This window comes from Drosophila melanogaster, chromosome 3R (genome assembly GCF_000001215.4).
Source record: "Drosophila melanogaster chromosome 3R".
Classification (NCBI taxonomy): domain Eukaryota; kingdom Metazoa; phylum Arthropoda; class Insecta; order Diptera; family Drosophilidae; genus Drosophila; species Drosophila melanogaster.
In genome coordinates, this window is record NT_033777.3 from 18,080,710 (window position 1) to 18,098,642 (window position 17,933).

General features: G+C 40.9%; 2 protein-coding genes across 3 annotated transcripts in view, besides 1 other annotated feature; both read left to right on the plus strand.

The window, feature by feature from the left end:
• Positions 1-338: 338 nt before the first annotated feature.
• bard lies at positions 339-1,874 on the plus strand. The gene has a single exon (NM_142418.2). The coding sequence runs from the start codon at positions 412-414 to the stop codon at positions 1,756-1,758; it is 1,347 nt and encodes a 448-aa protein (NP_650675.1). The 5' UTR covers positions 339-411; the 3' UTR covers positions 1,759-1,874.
• A 1,838-nt stretch (positions 1,875-3,712) lies between these two features.
• Positions 3,713-3,848: a mobile genetic element.
• Positions 3,849-10,093: 6,245 nt separating this feature from the next.
• sr (stripe) overlaps positions 10,094-17,933 on the plus strand; it is a 44,781-nt gene continuing 36,941 nt past the window's right edge. For both annotated transcript variants that reach the window (NM_079671.2, NM_001275764.1), the window contains exons 1-3: positions 10,094-10,745; positions 15,021-15,969; positions 16,070-16,204. In NM_079671.2, coding sequence (NP_524395.2) covers positions 15,297-15,969; positions 16,070-16,204 — 808 coding nt within the window. In that variant the 5' untranslated portion in view covers positions 10,094-10,745; positions 15,021-15,296. The remainder of the gene's footprint in view (positions 10,746-15,020; positions 15,970-16,069; positions 16,205-17,933) is intronic.

The following is a 17,933-nucleotide window of genomic DNA, read 5'->3' on the forward strand; positions in this document are numbered from 1 at the left end:
ACGTCTGGGTTCGTGTAATATGCAAACTAGTGAGTCTCTCTAGCGATAACTGTACAGATAGGGTTTTTTTTCTGCAGCAACAACAACAGCGCAGGCTTACAAATTGCAGGCAGTATACGACGGCGCAATTTATGAGGACCGGCGCGATCATGGCGCGATCCTACAGATCAGGTAACTACAGGTAACTACTACTGAAAGCTGGCACAGCTGTTGCCAAAGGATTAGCCTGCAAAAGAGATAAGGACACTGGGTAATCCTTCCCCACTACTACCTGATTCACTCCCTCACTAAATGCACTACCTAAATTTGCATAAAAACTTAGATTCATCAAAACAAGAGCACATTCAACCAACAGCAGCCTTCGAGGAAGCAACACACAGCAGTCATCACATTTGACAGACAATACATACAATGTCGCAAATGCACAATACCGCATTCTACAAGGACGCTCTGGTTGCCCAGCAAAATAATACCTGTTCACCGATGGAGGAAATTGAACCGAACTACATCGACAACCTGCACATTATATTTTTCGAGCAGATTTTCGAAGAGATCGACAATCTGATCGATCAGGTACGCATGGCTAGGGCCTATCCACAGTTCATGCCACAGATTCTCAAGTTCTGGCAGAGGCGACTGCACCTGATCATCGGTCCAAATACACCATTCCTTGGACTCCTGGACATCGATGACTATGTCTTCTTTATGGAACACATGGCTGATAGCTTCACGGATCTGCACGTTCACGACGGCGTTGGTTCCTTTTCTGAATTCTACGACTATATCACACACCTGTGCGATATCAATATCACCAAGTTTCCCAAGGTGGACACTTGCATATTGGCGGGCAATCCCAACACAGTGGTCGATGAGGACATCCGCGACTTGACGGTAATGTTGCCCAATCTCAAGCGCCTAATGACCTGCATGAATCTATCTGGCTTATATATGCGTGGCTTCAAGAAGTTGGAGGAGCTGGTATTCAACTCCTTGTACCATTCGGTGCCATTGGATAGCCGCTGGATTCAGGATATCTGTCTGACAATGACCAATTTGAGAGTCCTTGACATTACCGATCAGTTCGACAGTTGTGTGAGACTCACAGACATCAAATTGCCCAATCTGGAAGTGCTAAAAATCAACTTGAGCACCGTAGAATGCATGCTATCGGAGGTGCTGCAGTTGCCCAAGTTACAGAAACTATCCGTGCGATTCGATGATTCGCGGCAATTGAACGCAGATCAGGAGACCATCTTCCAGCAGATTGTGGTGGCCAAAAGCGAAAGGATCACCCGAATTGCCCTGAACAACGAAGTGGTTCAATTGCCAGCTCGGTGGCAGCAAAGTTTGCTCCTCGAACTGCCCAAGCTGAGGAAGGTGATATGCGAGAATTGGTGCCACAATGATTTCTTCCTGGATCGCCAGCACATGCCCTGCCAACAAATGGAGGTGCTCAGCTTCAGTGGCTGGGAGATTGTGCGGGAGACTCAGCTCCTGGAACTGGTCGCCGAGTGCGTCAATCTGGAGCACTTGGCTCTGAACGGCTACCACAGCAACTGGGAGAAACTTACTAAGCTCGTGAATATTCGCAATCAGGAAAGGAATCCCAGACCACTGCAGGTGTTCAGCGACATGATGTGGGGCAACTTCACACCCGAGGAATATTATCACTGGCAGAGCAACAAATATGTTCAGGTCACCTGTGACAGCAGCGAATACGAATATCAGGAGGATGGTTTCGAGTTTGATTTTGAGTGAATAACAGCTCAACAATTTTACCAATTGTATATACTCCTAAACAAATATTTTTTTTCATGAATTTTGTAATTTTTTATATTTTCTATTGTATATAAATAAGACGCACTGGCTAAATCAAAAGCAACGCACATTTTCATTCTCAAACACTCCCCGATTGCAGGCAATTTTCCAAGAGGTCTCTCCTTCAACGGCAAACATTTATTTATTTCGCATTGCAGCGCTTTAGGGTCTGGCAAATGGAAAAATCAACACACTTTATGGCCAGCGAAAAGATTTAACTGTGCTTTGGGCCCCAAGTTGCCGTCATGGCTTCTTGGACTCTCCTCACATGTGGCATGACCTCCACTCACATGGCCAGTTAATTTCGCGAGGCATAAATTATTTGATTTGATTGAGTCGGAAAATGAGTTCGCAAAGTGCCCAAAGCTCTTTGCCGACTGTCCGGCTCAGTTCCCCGATCACCGAAACTCCTGACCATTGGCCAACTGGCCAAAAGAAGTGAAGTTTGGCATGGCATTGGGGATTTGGCTCTCTTACTTCAGGGTTGGCGCAATACAACTGCTTTCAAATAAGCTAGATTATAGATGTTTAACTATAATTTGTGTGTAATTGTTAATATTTTGGTTATTCCATAATGAATATGTAAACTTTGTTTTATGAGGTTTCCGATCGGAAAGGATAATCACAGGGTAGTCTAGCCTTCTGGATTATAACATAATATCCCATAACATATCTACTATAAACGATAACTATCCCATGCGTACTTGCACGTGAAGGAAATTAAGCAATTTTGAAAAAATGTGCGCCTGGCTGAATGATTTACATAACTTTTCTCTTCGAAAAAAAATATGGCTTTTGGGAAAAAGAGCATAGTTTTGCTTTCGTTTTCCAACATTACGTGAGCCGATCGCGTCTGTCGGCCTAAATTATTGGCCGCACTGGCAAGTCAACACAAAGTGGGGTCCGGACTAATTTGTGGCCCCCATCGCCCCATCAAGAGATTAAAATGCAAACGAGGGCAGTCAGTTGGCTCTGGGCGACTCGGCGACGACAGTTTGAAGTGGACAAAATTTAGAAATAATGGACTATTAATTTATGGCCAACGGAGGAGACCAGAGATCGACTGACCAACTGACCGACCAACTGGCGTAGTTGCCATTTCCAAACGTTTTTTTTTTTTTTGGGGGGGATAGACCTTTTTTTTGGCTATCGACTTGTGTTAGCCGCATATCTATTGGTTTTTCATTAATTGACTAATTGCAGGGGCATTTCTTTGACATATGCACCACTTAAGGTCCAAAACTAATGCGACCCAATTAAAAGGCCGCTCCGCTACATCTTCGCACTCCAACCCAACTTAAGCATTTTGCCTAATTTCTCTATCAATTTTATTTAACATGACACTAGGGCACACAATTCGTCATGGTGATGGCAATCAAAGGGTCATCTACAACCTGTCCCAAGTGTAACGAATTTGTAGGTGAAATTGGAACGCGAACACGAGGATTTCTTGACTTTTAAGCCCCAAAATTGGTTCGATGCCACAACTTTGTGGATTTGCAGAGCAAGCTTGTTAATGAAATCGAATCGAATCAAATTAATCGAAATGAGGCAGCCTAGCACCAGCTGATTTTACCATAATTAAATTAAACATAAAAGGTCCAAAAAATCCCCAGAGGCCCTTAAGTGGTGTACTGTGTCGGATAAGTTCGATCGCTCAGACCATAAATACGGCGATAAGACGATGCGGCTTGCTTTTGATATTGTCTTTTACTTTTTGTAAAATTCAGTGGCTGTTGTTGCCATGGTTAAGGTGAAATTAGAGCTTGTAATGATCGGTGATCAATTATGGGATATTACAAAAAATATTAATTAGGTGCGCCTTTCTATATAAAGTAATGCGAAAGCTTTTCTGCATATTAAATAATATAGTAATATGATTTCTGCTTTATTATACTAGATTCGTTGAAAAGTATGTAACAGGCAGAAGTAAGTATATATATTCTAGATCAGGATCAGGCTATGTCCGTCCGTCCGTATTAACGTCGAGATCTCAGGAAGCATAAAAGCTAGGAGATTCAGCATGCAGATTCCAGATAAATAGAAGCAACGCAAGATTGTTGCCCTAAAGATGCAATTTTCGTTTAAACTAACTAATCAAATCAATACCAATATTTACTCACAGCAATCTTTGATAATGTACATATTTCAAGAGAACAAAACAATTTTATCCTCTTATATAATTATCAATATAAGTAAACATTTAAACCTATTAATAATATTCGAATATATATATATATACTTTTTTTATTTAAGATCATCGACTTAAGACAATCAATTCGGTCTTCAGTTCAACAATTTATCGTTAACGGATCGGTATTCTTTCACGAAGTCTTAACCATGAACTGGCTTTCCAGGTGGCCCACCGTGTTGATTTGCATCACCATCGAACCAAGAAAAAACCACACAAACGAAAATAACACAAAACATTAACACGAGTGTCAACAAATCTTAACGAGGTAACAAAATGTTTGGATCCGGTGCCAGTTTCCTTCAGTTTGGCGCATAACTAGCTAAACGTTGACAAATCGTTTGGTAACTCTATACTTTTGTAATGCAAAAAGAGAAAAGTAAGACCCTATTTTGGGTCTACGCACAATACAAAGACCTCGGACACAGGCAAACGAACAACAACGCCAACGAACTACAAGATAAATGCTTACAATTTTATTGCCAAACCGAAAACTTGACATCTTGTCGCCGGTTCGTTGAATGTTCGTTCGAACCTCAATCGTAGCCTGCCATTTGTTTTCGGCCAAAACAAAACAAAAAATGCTTAAAAATATATGGATGAAAAAAAAAAGGAAAATTGCATCCCCGAGTCACAGTCGAATTGACATCTCATTGATTAATGCCAGGCGGGCCGGTCCCAGACGGTCATTGCGGCAATTGGCGCGGTTCGATTAATTTGTCACTTGGCAAAAACTTAATTACCCCGAAGATTGTCATAGCTGGCTCAGTTGGAGGCCACTTTGATGGCTGGTGTCTTTCGAAAATCGCGTGACGTATCATAAATTCCAAATGATTTAATAACGTGAGCGACTCAAACCTAAGCCGCCTCTCCGATGAAAGCGGAAAAATATTTGCATTAGAGCAGTGATTTATATTATATATAGATAACTACAATCAATTTAAAATTCATTGCATAGTTTAGTTGTTAAATCTATATATTTTATAAGGTTTGCATACATTTTTAATGAAATTCACTATAATTTTTTGTGTAGTGTAATGAAGCAGATGAACGGCGATGGACAAATGATCGCCTGCTTTATGATGTGCTATCAATGGCCTATCAATGGCGGCGATTTTTGTTCTGTCCGCTCATTTGTAGAGCCATCAAAATGCTAATTGAAATCGCTTTTCCTTACCGCTTTTCCTTGGCTAGCCGCCTTTCATCTACAGCCGTCGCTGCACCAGAAACTCAAACACGCGGCTGATAATGCTCCAAATCGAAGTCATTTGGTAGCCGCGGCGGCAAAGCATCAAAAGCTATCGCCAACTGTAAACTGTCAAATTTAATAACTGCATCTAACAATGCTTAAGAAGCAGCAAAGTGATCAAATTGAATATCTTCAGGCAACTTAACGATCCGATGCACTCACAGGCAGCTCAGATTTGCATTTAAATCGTCTAGCTACCGCCGATGCTTTTTTTTTTTTGTGACAAAGCATTTGCCCCTACCAAACAATTAATTAAATGCGTTCTTCTGGGTTATTAAAAACAAATTTCCAGCATTAAACACGCTTATCGCTGCACCTCGCTAATGAAGACATCAACAGAGGCGCTGCAAAACAAAAGACTTAGGTGACGAACTTGACGAACTCTTTGCGAGGCTCGAATCCGATCGGTTCCGTGTGTTGGCTTTGGTCGCTGATCGCGCAAAGGAAATCAAATTAATTTTATACCCACTATATTCAGAAAAAAAAAGAAAGGAGTTCGATTTAGATCTAGGTCTTCTGGAATGATATTCAATAACTGTTCTTTTGTGATTGTCATATATTGAAATATAATAATAAATAAATAAATCTGAATAGTTCTACTGCAATAAGATTGCATAAGGTAATAAACCCTAAGCTTTTAAACGAAAATCTATACCTTACTACTTCCAGAGTTCAAATCGAACAAAGTTCTTCATCTCCGCAATCATCGGCAGCAGAAAACTGCGAAGAGTGCAACATTTTGTAGCTCGCGGGCACGTGCATGCAATTTTCATTCATACATTATTCATTCATAATGCGCTTGTGGTTTTCACGAGGCAGACGGCAAAGTCAGAGCCTAAGACCATGAGCTGAGAAGGGGAAAATGCACAGGGACAGACAGACCAAGCATTCACATATGGACGTCTGTCTGGGCTCTCTATTTACCATTTAACTTTTCGCCTGTCTCCGAAACAGACAAAAAATAATTGCCAATTTCAAGTCAATTGCCTATTTACCCTGGTTATGGCTAATAGAGAAATCGTAGGGGCAATCATCCACGCCAGAGCCATAAGATATCCACGAAGAACTATGAAACAAATGCTGGGGGGACTTCCCATTTGCATAGAACCAACAATTGAGGTAATGGCGAAATTTTCGTAATTGGACCCAAACTGACAATTACTTTTACACCGCAGAATTTTTGAGATCAGGGCACAACTTGTTGACAAGCGCCTTTTTGAGGTGGTAACTCAATTTATTTATTTAAATTTCGCTTTTTGCTGGTTCTCTTGTAAATATTTATGATGTGTGGGGCACAGGAAGTGAGCCGAGCAAGTTGACGCCAGGCCAAAACGACTGGGATCCGTGTTGTTTATGATTTATGTGACATAGTTCACTAGTGAATGCAGGCATGATTTAAAGGGCGTTGCACTAATTGAAATTGCAAATTTTTGGTTGCCATGTAAAATTGATAGGAATTTTATTCCGCTTCGTTGCAGTGTGAAACTCTTCTTGTGCCTGCCACATTTTCAGATTTATGATACAGGCAAGGCAGTGTCATATTTATTAATTGAAGAATTATAAGCTGTTAATCCAAGATCCCTCAGTTATGATTATTATGAGAGATGTTCAACAATCGAAGATCGAAGATATACGTTCGGAAACCCTAGACAATCAACATGTGTGGCCAGCCTAGTAAAACAATATAAATTGGGAAAATGCTCAATAAATATGAACAGCAACAAAAGGAAAATATCTTTAATAAATTTTCAACCAATGCAATTTGCATATAGTGAATGGAACGCGTTATCGTAAATCACCAATAAAGTAAGCAAAACCGACCGAAATAAAAGTGTCACCTTTATATGTCCACTTATTAGATGCGCCAGTATCTAGACCCAATAGAGTTTGACTATATTGATGATGATGAAAACGAATGCCGCAGCGCCACACACAGACCGCAGTCCAATTGAAATGTTTTTCGAAAATTTACGACTTGAAAAGGAAAATTTTCTAGGCTATTAAATTATCGAAATCAAATCAGCAGACCACCAGCATGATTTTGGAAATTGATACCACGAATGGAAGGTTGTCTTTCTACACAAGGTTCCTAATGAATTAAGGTATATAATTAAATGTTGATATATTTCTTATATAGATTCCTTGATTTTAGTTTTAATTTTTGATGCAATGCGTACACATTTGTCATGACAAAAATGTATAAAAACCTAAATAGCTAAAAAAAAAAGCATAAATGAGCATTTTTCTCTTGAAGAATGCACGTGGGCGTTTATAACTAATTTTCAACGCAATTCAATTAAAAGACGTACACTTTGTTGGAGCCAACTAAATATAAGTGAAAAATCCAGTCAAAGGAGTTGTCCATAGTAACCATCAAGTAAGCAACGACAACAACATCAGTTGGCAGTCATGCTAATGAATGGAACGCGTTTTTTTTGTAAATTGTCTGCCAAGCGACTGAATGAATGAATGAATGAGTATGTGACTGAATGAGTGACTGACAGCCAAATGGCAGAGGAGTTGTCGTTTAATGAGCAACCCCTTCTTAGCCAACCAGTCGACAACAGAAGCCACAAACGATGTCGATGTCGACGTAGCCCTAGGGTATTCATTTAATCCGTCAGTTTGCAGACTTAAGAGTCTCTCATTAATTCATTAAAAGGTGTTAAAAACGGAAGCCATCGTCAGTTGTTGTGAAGGACCTAACATGGTCAATCAAGCGCCAAAATGATTGGAATTGCAAACGTTTTCAATAATATAATTATCAAATTAAGGTGATGGAAAGTTGTTAGCTGGATTTTAATTACTAATATTTCATCATTTTCAAACAGAATGCAGTTCAAAACGTACGAGCACTTCACGTATTATTATTCATAGATTATTCATAGTTGTAGTTTGTCGGAATACAACGTGGTGTATCTTGTATCTTAGATTTTGTATCTTAATATTGGGTTTTTGGGCCATACTATTGTCTCTAGTGCCATTTCTCAAATTTATTTTCCTAACAAAGTATAAGCCTTATAAGGTGGCGAGCTAATTGTGCTGGCCTTTGTTATTACTATTGCATGTGTCACATTCTGAATGAGCAATTACAGTTAATAAGAGTACAAATGTCAAATGTCCGATGTGGGCGATTCGGCTAAGTATAATTAATTTGACTTGGGACTTGGGTTTCGCTCAGTGTAAGACACTTGAACTAATTGACAAGTTTCCATATATAAGCATTTTGTGAATGAATGAATTCGAGTTTTCAGTTGTGAAGGGGGGGGGGGGGGTAAAATATGAATATGATTAGAAGCCAAAGTGCGAGTGTGTGTGTGTGTGTGTCTGTGTAAGGTGAGCTTGGTGGGCGTTTTTAACTCGGCTCTCCGTCTCTTTCTAGCCGCGTTTCGCTGTCTCTTTTCGAGTTTTCATTCACAATCTAATGCCGGGCTTGATCCACACCCACATTATTTAAAGTGGAGCAGTGCACAGAGGGGCTCTGTCCTTGTCTCTTTCTCTTCCAGTAGCTCCATCTCTTTCCGCTTCCTTTCTCCACCTGCACCCTTTCTATCGCTCTGTCTCTTTCTGCGAGCACAGCTGCAGTATTTTGCAATTCAATTTGCAGTCAGCTGAAAGAGCGAGAGGTAAAAGTATGAATTTATCAATGAAACCACCCACGTGACCCCTTTGTATATACACATGTGTGTGTGTGTGTATGTGTGTTTGGCGTTTTTTTTGTGTGTGGGTGTGCGTTTCTGTGGGTGCTGTTGCCTCTAAAGCTTTTTTCTAAGGGGGCCCAAGCTTTTTTCAGCCAATTAGCTTTCGTTGGTGTTATTTTTAGCTGACTAGCTTTCCAGCAAAAGCTTTCAGGATTGATAGACGAATTTGGATTTCGATTCCAGGAAAACCCTTAAAGTTTACTGCATCCGTAAAAATCCTGGCTAAAATATGTATGTACATATGTATGTCTGTTTGCACAAGTGCATTGAATGACGCAGATTCTACAAGTATCCCTATGAAAGGGTTTTGCACACGTGGAGGGGGTTTTGATTCTACTAAGAGGGTTGCGATCAAGAGTGTTGGCTAAATGTGTGGGCTTTTAGACCGAGGAAAGCCCACACAACCACTCGTAGAACTTGGCACGTTCCGGTGCACTGAAAACAATTTAAGATGACTTAAATGAAGATTATTGATAAATAAATAATTCCTATTTACAAAACACTTCTTCTAATGTCAATGAAAATATTACATATATTGGTTTACTAACAGCTGAAGAGGATTTAGAAATACCAATTATTTAGTTTAACTAAGATGAAGGCACGCAGGACATTTTTGACACTCACACTTCTTTTCAGTGTAGGAAAACGGCTTAAGAGTAATCCAAAGGTGTTACAGCCTTATGCTAGGCGATAGAAGCTCAGCGAGAGAGAAAAGCACTTTGAGGCGTTGCGGGGGTTGTGTGTGTGGTTTGTGGTGTTTGTTGTTTGTTGTTCGTTGTTCGTTGCCCCACCGGCAATCCCCCGGTCATGAGTGCGACGAGGACGGCTAGCTTAGCCCGTCCGCATGTACAGTTGTGCCCACACACGGCAGCAAGAACAACAACAACAACACTCAGACGAGGCATCTCAACTGGGCGACAGATCTCTAAGTAAGGCGATGATCAGCCCACGACTGCCACACACTCACACACTGCCATCGCAAACGGATACAGATACAAAGCCACGTACAGGTACAGATACAGTGAAACCGAGGCAAAACAGTCAAGGCAGCGCTGCAAAGCGAAGCAAACCGTATTTTTTAATACCGCCGACAGTCGGACGACGGATTGAATCGCAAAAAAAAAACGCATCGCAACCGGAAGGAAATTATCGTCTAATAAGTTGAGCACAATAAATTCGAGAATAAAAAAAAGAGCAGGGGATCTTATAGCCCCGATTTACGCGCCCTGTGCATGAGATCGTTAAGCGAATTAAGCCGAAAGATAGCCCGTAGCCCAATATCTCGACTAGCCCATCAAATTGCGTGTTTCAAATCAAAATTGCATAATCTGCACCGAAGAAGCCGGGAACTAGTTGCCAACTCTTCGCTAGCCAACGAGATCGCGATTACAGCCGGTGGATATCTTTCGCGTAATCGCAGTAGCTACGTCGCTTCCTTTGACTTGGCCACGTTCTATACAGCTGCGCATCTTATCTTATGCTTGGCCATCTGAAGTTTCAGAGTCGCAGTTGGCAGTAGTTGTTGCAGTTGCAATCGCGGTTGCGGTTTATAGTGAGTCGCGCGTGCGTTCGCCTTTTTGGCCCGCCTCGTAATTAATTACAAACGCAGTCGCGCGATCCGCAATCCGCGCGACTGTTGGACTACAGATGAAAATCCCAACGATCCTGCCTATTTACGCGCCCAAATCTTGATGCCCTAGCCAGACCAGCTTTCTGGGCGCTTGCGTGCTCTGTTGTCGCCGACTTGCCTCCGAATCGACGACATCTGATTGCCTTTTTATAGCTGGTAAGTAGTAGTAGTAGTAGACCCTGCCTATATTGCCCAGCCATCCACCATCGACATCTGAACAAGTATATTAATGGTTACAGCGGGAAAGGGGTGATTGTCGGTTTGGTTATGGCCTCTAATGGCCTTTAATTGGGGCGAAAGCCAAATATAAGGCTTTATTACATATATATGATGGGGAAAATTGAAGCGGGGCCGAATTTATTACGGTCATGTTACATTAGTTTTAATTTATTAATAAATTGTACGAATATTGCCCGAAAACATATATTCGTAAATCCAAATTATTTTATTGGATGATTTCTTAAAATAATTCAATAAAGGTAATTAACATAAAATATTTTGTGATTTTCATAAATTCCTATTTCACAAAACCATAAAGGTTTTTAGCCATTAGCTAAACCAGATTTGTTTTCTATTTAATTATTAAATATAAAAATTCATTCAATATTTGTAGTCTCATTGAAAAACCTTACATTTTTAATGATGAATGAGATGGAAAAGATTACACATCTTCGAAATTTCTGTACAAACCGAATCGAATGAGATCATTTTGCATAAAATTATTTACACATTCCTTAATATTTAGGAGCTGTTTTTGCCAAATACCATTTGCAGATAGACTCCATTTGCATTTCGAAAGAAACCTGGTTTTTTTATGAAGCCGTCGAATGTTCGAGAAGTCAATTGAATTTCGTGGTTTACCTCCATTCAATATGAATGGAAATAATAACTAAAATTAAAACTAATAAAAATATACAAAGATAAGGCTTAATATAATGATTTATGAAACTTTTACAACATATTGGTTGTTTTAAGTATACTTTTGTTGGCCTCTTGTTTATCTTTTTTAATGGAAAACTCAAAGAACAGCCTTGCAACAACTTCTTTTTGGCTCAAACACAAGCTATTTGACTGAATGACGAATTGCTGGTTATGGCCTAAAATATGAAGGACGTTAGTATGCGTAGCCCACGCGATACATATGTATTTGCACTCCTGCAGAGCGACACGTGCGTAAAACAAATCAATTAGCGCTGCCACATGAAAAGGTTAAAAGTCACGTACACGTGTTCCGTGTGCGAATGTGCGAGGGGCACAGCGCGGGGAATGCTGCTCATATGTATAAGGTCAACCGGCAATTGGTAGCCGCAAATTTTCTGCAACAAGTTGAAATTGCCTGGCTAATTAAACACGCAGGTGTAACGAATCCAGCCAAAGCTTCCGGCCAAATAATGCGGTTTAAATGGAGTCAGGAGCAGCTGACATTTGAAGCGACTCCCCCACAAAGGGGCAGAGAAACGGAAGGCAGGACCTTCTCCTGTGAATACCGAAATATCAAAGTTCAACCGGATAACAGGGCGAGCTTCTTTGGGTTCAGCTGCTCTATTCGCTTAGCGGAAAATCAGGAAAATTTATGAATGAACTTCTAGTTGAGCGGACACATCAACGGGAGCTTTTTTCATTGATAAGCTCAATTCAGTTTTTCGCTTTCCATTCCATTCATATATTTATCCGAATGTGACCGGCAACCTTTGGTCTGCCATCGATTGGCGGGCGGTGGGTTGGCCAAAGAGCAACAGGAGCCTCCAGCCGCAGGACATCCCACACACGTGGCAGACGTTTCGGGAAAAGGGCAAGGCACCAGCATCCTGTATCCATTCTCCCGAGACTCTTCTCGAGTGGAAAATGCTAGTAGCTTCTGGCTTCCTTCTGCACAGTGGTTCAAATCAGTCTTCAAATGTGTACAAAAGCTTTGGGTACCTATCAGCTATTAACTATTTCAAATCGTGTAATATAGTGTATATAATATAATAAATAGGGTTTATAGTGTAATTGTTTTAACTTTTCAATTTAGTAAATATTTATGACCACACTGCGTATGATTAATATAAAGCAATTGATTAATTTCTCACATTATAATATTTTGAATAATAGAAAGTATTCACAACTTTGCCTTACACATTAACATTTAGAGATTTTCTTTTTTCCCGAATACATTTATTCTAACAGTATTCATGGGCAGTATTAGCCCACTGTGCCGTATCTGCCATTTAGCTGTGCCCCTGCCCTTAACTTCATCCTCATCTTCTAGTCAATAATATCTGACAGTGTGGGCGTTTAATCGCATCTATTAGCATCCCAGTCGAGCATTTTCTTACACGCCCACGCTGGAAATTATTTCCACTAGGAAAAGTGAAGTAGAAGTGGAGCACATTTGGCGAAATGAAGGCAGGCAATCAACAGGTCCAGCTTGGATAACCTTATTGTTCTCGTTTTCCCAGCCAACGAAAATGTCCCTTCGGTTTTTCCACCTTCCAGGAAGCGCTGTCCCCTCGTTATTATTATTATTAATATTATTATTTTTATTATTGCTCATTTGTTTCAGCGCTAGAGTAATGGAGCAGAACAGCACAGGATGGGACTTCCATTCCACTTGTGTAGCTGCCTTTTGATTGATGCTCGCAACCTCTAACCTTTAAATGTCATCGCAGGGACGAAGCTTTAGCTTCCACTGTGCAACTCTAATTGCCGTTTTGTTGATGGAGCGAACGGGGGCGTTTTAGCATTTAGCGTTTTGCATGTTTTTCGCTTTTTTTTTTTTGTTTGGTCCTTCTAAAGTTCGGTATTTGGGCCCTTCGAGTGTTTGGTTTTCGTGGAATTCCACAACTTTTTGCCAAATGTCAGTTGATAAGTGATAAGTTGCTAACGGAGGATTTCATTTCAGTAAACAACTTCTGTAACGCCATCTGATAAGTTCACATGCTTCGCATTTATTTCTAAGAAGGAGATTCTAACGAGGTTTTCATACAAATCTAAAGATTTGGTTTCGAAATGGCCTAAAGCGTTAGTTCGCTAAAATTCTCAACATAAGTGATTGTGTTATTTTATTCAAATAAATAAAATTGATTTGTTGGAACATCAAGCTGAACTTTAATTAATACCTCGTTTACAACTTTTCTTTTAGTAGTTCTCTCTGTCAAAGGATTAGATACAACAGGGCGTATGAATAATTATCATAAATTACTCATACGCCGTGTGATGACGCCAATGGCCACGGAAAGTGAAAGCCGAAAATCGTAGAGCTTATCAACGATGATAAGCGAATTACGTTTGCCAAATACACGCACGTACAAAATGCACAACTATTACGTCGATTTTTGGCAAGTTCAGTGGCACATTTTCCGCGCCGCTCCTCTCCCGATGGCATAGTATTTTCATTTTCATGTTCACTTATTTTGTATTTTTCCCCCATCTCATCGATGCTCTTTGCTTCTCACACTCGCTCCCAGCAGACCGCCACCCACAATTGTTGACATTTGCTCCGCTCGGAATCGGAAATACTGCTTTTCACTCTCACAGAGCCGCCCACACAAATGCACGGCCGGGAAAATCGGTGGAGAAAATGAGAGAAATGTGTGTGTGTGTGTGTGTGTGTGTGGGCCAGGAACGAGAGGCAGCGAGCAGATGCTTTAGTAGAAATATGAATCAAAGTTACACGCAGACAGAGACATGGCATTCGGGCGGCAAATAGATGATGATGGCCAAAAGCTGAACACAAATTTTCAGGCATTTTCCGATGCTTCCGACGCCGACGCAGCCGATTTGCCGTTGTTTTCATGTTTTTTTTTTTTGTTCACCGATGGCCCGAGTTTCCCATTTTCATTTCCAATTTTCACCGCTCGCGCCAGTAGCGTTTCGACGGCTCAACGGCTCGTCTCGCCACTTTTGCCAAAATAAATCGAAATAAAACAAGGGACGGCGAAAAACCTTTATCGCGCGCGTCTGCTCAAAACAAATTAATCAAAATCATTTTCGAAATCAAAAATAATTATGAAAAATTAAGCGAAAGGCACAAAACAACCAAGTGAAAAACGATCGACGGATTTTTTGGCAAACATTAAATGCCAGAAAATAAAATAAATAAAATTTACCGACGGCAATGTGAAGATATACCGGGCATATTTTTGGTCAACATTTTTGAAATCTATTTGAATGTGTATTTTTGAGCGTCAATTTTAAGAATATATCTAATCATTTTCTGAGTGTCTTATTGTGATTATCGAAATCTAAGTGTTTATCTACTGTAGTGTACATTTTTATAAATGTTTTTTGGTGTTATATTTATATAAATAAATGTAGTAATTGCAAGCTGAAATAGGAAATTTTAGGAAGAGGTAAACAAGGCAATAAATTTGTTATAATTTGTCTATAATAAGTTTCGGTTTAATATGTTTTTATAAAATATTAATAATGTTTACTCTTCCCTTCCAGCTTTTGCGACAACTTCATTCAATTCAAGATACAATCAAAGTAAATGGAACAAGACTGATTTGATCTTTTCAATGAATCAATCAAACTAACCGCAGCGAATAAAAGTGAACAAAGTACAAAGTGAACAAAATGTGTTAATTCATATATTAACCAAAAAGTGATCGTTTACCAAACAAATGGAGTCTCGGTTAATACGTTTGTGTTTCAATTTTTTGTTTTCCACACATTTTCTTTTATTTTCGTACCGATCGACGTGCAACGCGCTAAACCACAAAAATGTTGCTGACAATGCGGCGTCAAAATGAACTGATTGTAGGCAGCCAACAGCATCCGTCAGCCACTTCATCCGCATCCTCATCCGCTGGAGCCACCAGCTCGCCAGGATTATCCGGACAAAATCTTAATTTAGTAGCAGGAGCAGGAGCAGCAACTAATTCTACGTCAGCTAACTCACAGGATTCTCTGAATACACCCACAACTCCTTTGCTCGGACTCAGTCGCAATCCGCTCCAGTTTGCACCACCACCGGCACCACCCATCGCGGTGCCAAATCCTGCAGCATCTGGACCCACATTCGGTTACTATCAGACTGTGAATGCTGCACCACCAATTCATCACTCGCCGGCGGCAACCTCTGAAGTTAGTACGGCACCACAACCGCCAGTGGAACTGGATGAGTATGTAGACATACTGCAGGTTCAGCAACTTTTATTGGACTCATCGGCGGCAGCAGCAGCGGCAGCGAATAATCCTCCGACAACCGAACAATCCGTTCAGCAGCCACAACAAAATACTGTGGTGCAACCACATCCACATCAGCAACAGCAGCAGCAACAGCAGCAGCAACAACCGCAGCAGCAGCAACAGCAGCCGCAACAAATTCTTGCCAAGCCGCGACCGCGAATTAATCTGCAAAAGGCCACCGAGTATGCCGCTCAATTAGCTCAGGGTAAGGACTCACATCCGCACGCCTTATATATAGCATCCCAGATCAGCGATCATTACTGCAATATACCAATATACCTATATACCTATATCTGACCCCCCAGCCGAGTCCTCTTCGCCCGGCTCGCGTCGTGTCCTGCTCGATTATCCGAGTCCCTACTTGTATGGCAATCCTTATCACCACCATACGCCGCCAGGTGAGGACCTAGTCGCCCTCTGGTTCGGCAGCAATGGCACAGGTGAGTCCTCACCTCATGTCGCTAGAATAGCCTTAGATTGTACATATTCTTTTGGAAAGTAGTTGGTTTGATAAATATACTTTAATTTGATGACTAATCAACTCGGACCCTAACTAAATTATTAACTACGATTACAACTTTTGATATAAAATTGCTCATTAAAAACGAATTTACACACAGCGAAACAAGACTTACCATACAATATGAATACCCATTAAATTGGAAATTAAATCGTACATTAATGGAAAAAAATTCCTTCATGTTCGGTGTCAATCAGCAATTGCAATTGCATTGCATTTAATTCAAATATTTTCAGTGGCCTAAAAATTACAATACCAATTACAAATACCAATCAATAACTCACGCCGGACGGCTCATTTTCCCAGGGTATCGTGACATTTCTGTTACTCTGTCGCCAACATGGTAGTCAAAAATTGGCGATCCGGCGTCCCCCATTCCCCCATTCCACTCATTACATAACTTACGGTCCACGCACTCCATGCATATGTCCATGATGCAGTTACTCAAAAACTATCTCGCCGGCTATAAATTGCCAAAATTAATCTGTGAATGAGCTGACAGGCGAAACTCCTGCGCCCCTCTCTAATGGCTCAATAAATAAAATGGAAATAAAATGAGATTTTTCGCGCACTTTAATGCCGCTCGCTGGCGCCTTGGCGCCCGTCGTCTACTTGAGTTGTTCGGTCAGTTTGGGCGCTCTTTTGAAACGCTGCCAAAAGGCTGAAATTGAAATTTCAGCCGCAAATGATGCAGTGCCTCGTCCGGATCCCCCCCCGCCGCTACATTGCTCCGGCTTGCGCCCTTTCAACAGGTGGCACATGCATTCACACATGCAACACACCGCACTCTGCCACTGCGGCTCCCATCGCACGTCTCATCGATTACGCGCCTCGAACTCGACGTGATGTATCTGTATCTTTCTCGCTGCGCGTCTCTGCACTCTTTTGGGACTTCGGCCGGCTTGCCAAAATTAAGTCAGCCCGCCAAGACCACCCAAAGTGTGTCAATGCTGGCCACGTTGGCGCTGAGCAGCGCTTCGCAGTGCGTACAAATTAAATCACATATATATTATATATGTTGTGGCTTCGATCGAGGCCTAACGGCGCTATTTCCGCTTCAAATTCAATTAAAATTTTGGCTGCGAAGCGACTAAGTGTCAAGCGTGAAGCGGAAGGGATTGCATTTATGCAATGCAATTTGGGATCAGAGAGCTAGGGAAAAATCATTGGTTCAATAGAGAAAGTATCTTCGTCTTTCTTTAACACATAAATTAGCTAGCTAATAGAATTTTAATTCATTATTGTTATAATACCAAGTGCTGCTAAGCACAAAACATAACAACTTAGCTTAAACGTTCTTAAAAGTTTCAAAAACCATATAGTTACGTGTTCTGCTTCAGCGCTTTCAAAGCGATCAAAGTTGGTATATCCAAAGTTAGATTGCTCACAACTTCGCTCTCCTGGGATCCAATGCCATATATGGCAAATTAAAGGCAAGCCCATCGCAGTTCTCGTATTTCTCCACCAGCAAAAGACACGCCACGCAAATTGTCTTAATTAATTAATATCATAAATATGCGACGGCGCTTAATTGCCGATGCAGAGCAGAAGGGGGGCAGGCAGCAAAAAACAATAGTAGTAGTGGCAGCAGAGGCAAGAATAAAAACAAATCTCTCATGGCAACTAATTAGCCAGGAAATGACCCCGAC

Excerpts from the sequence above, each read along its gene's own strand:
- bard (NM_142418.2), top strand. The coding sequence starts at position 412 with ATGTCGCAAATGCACAATACCGCATTCTACAAGGACGCTCTGGTTGCC.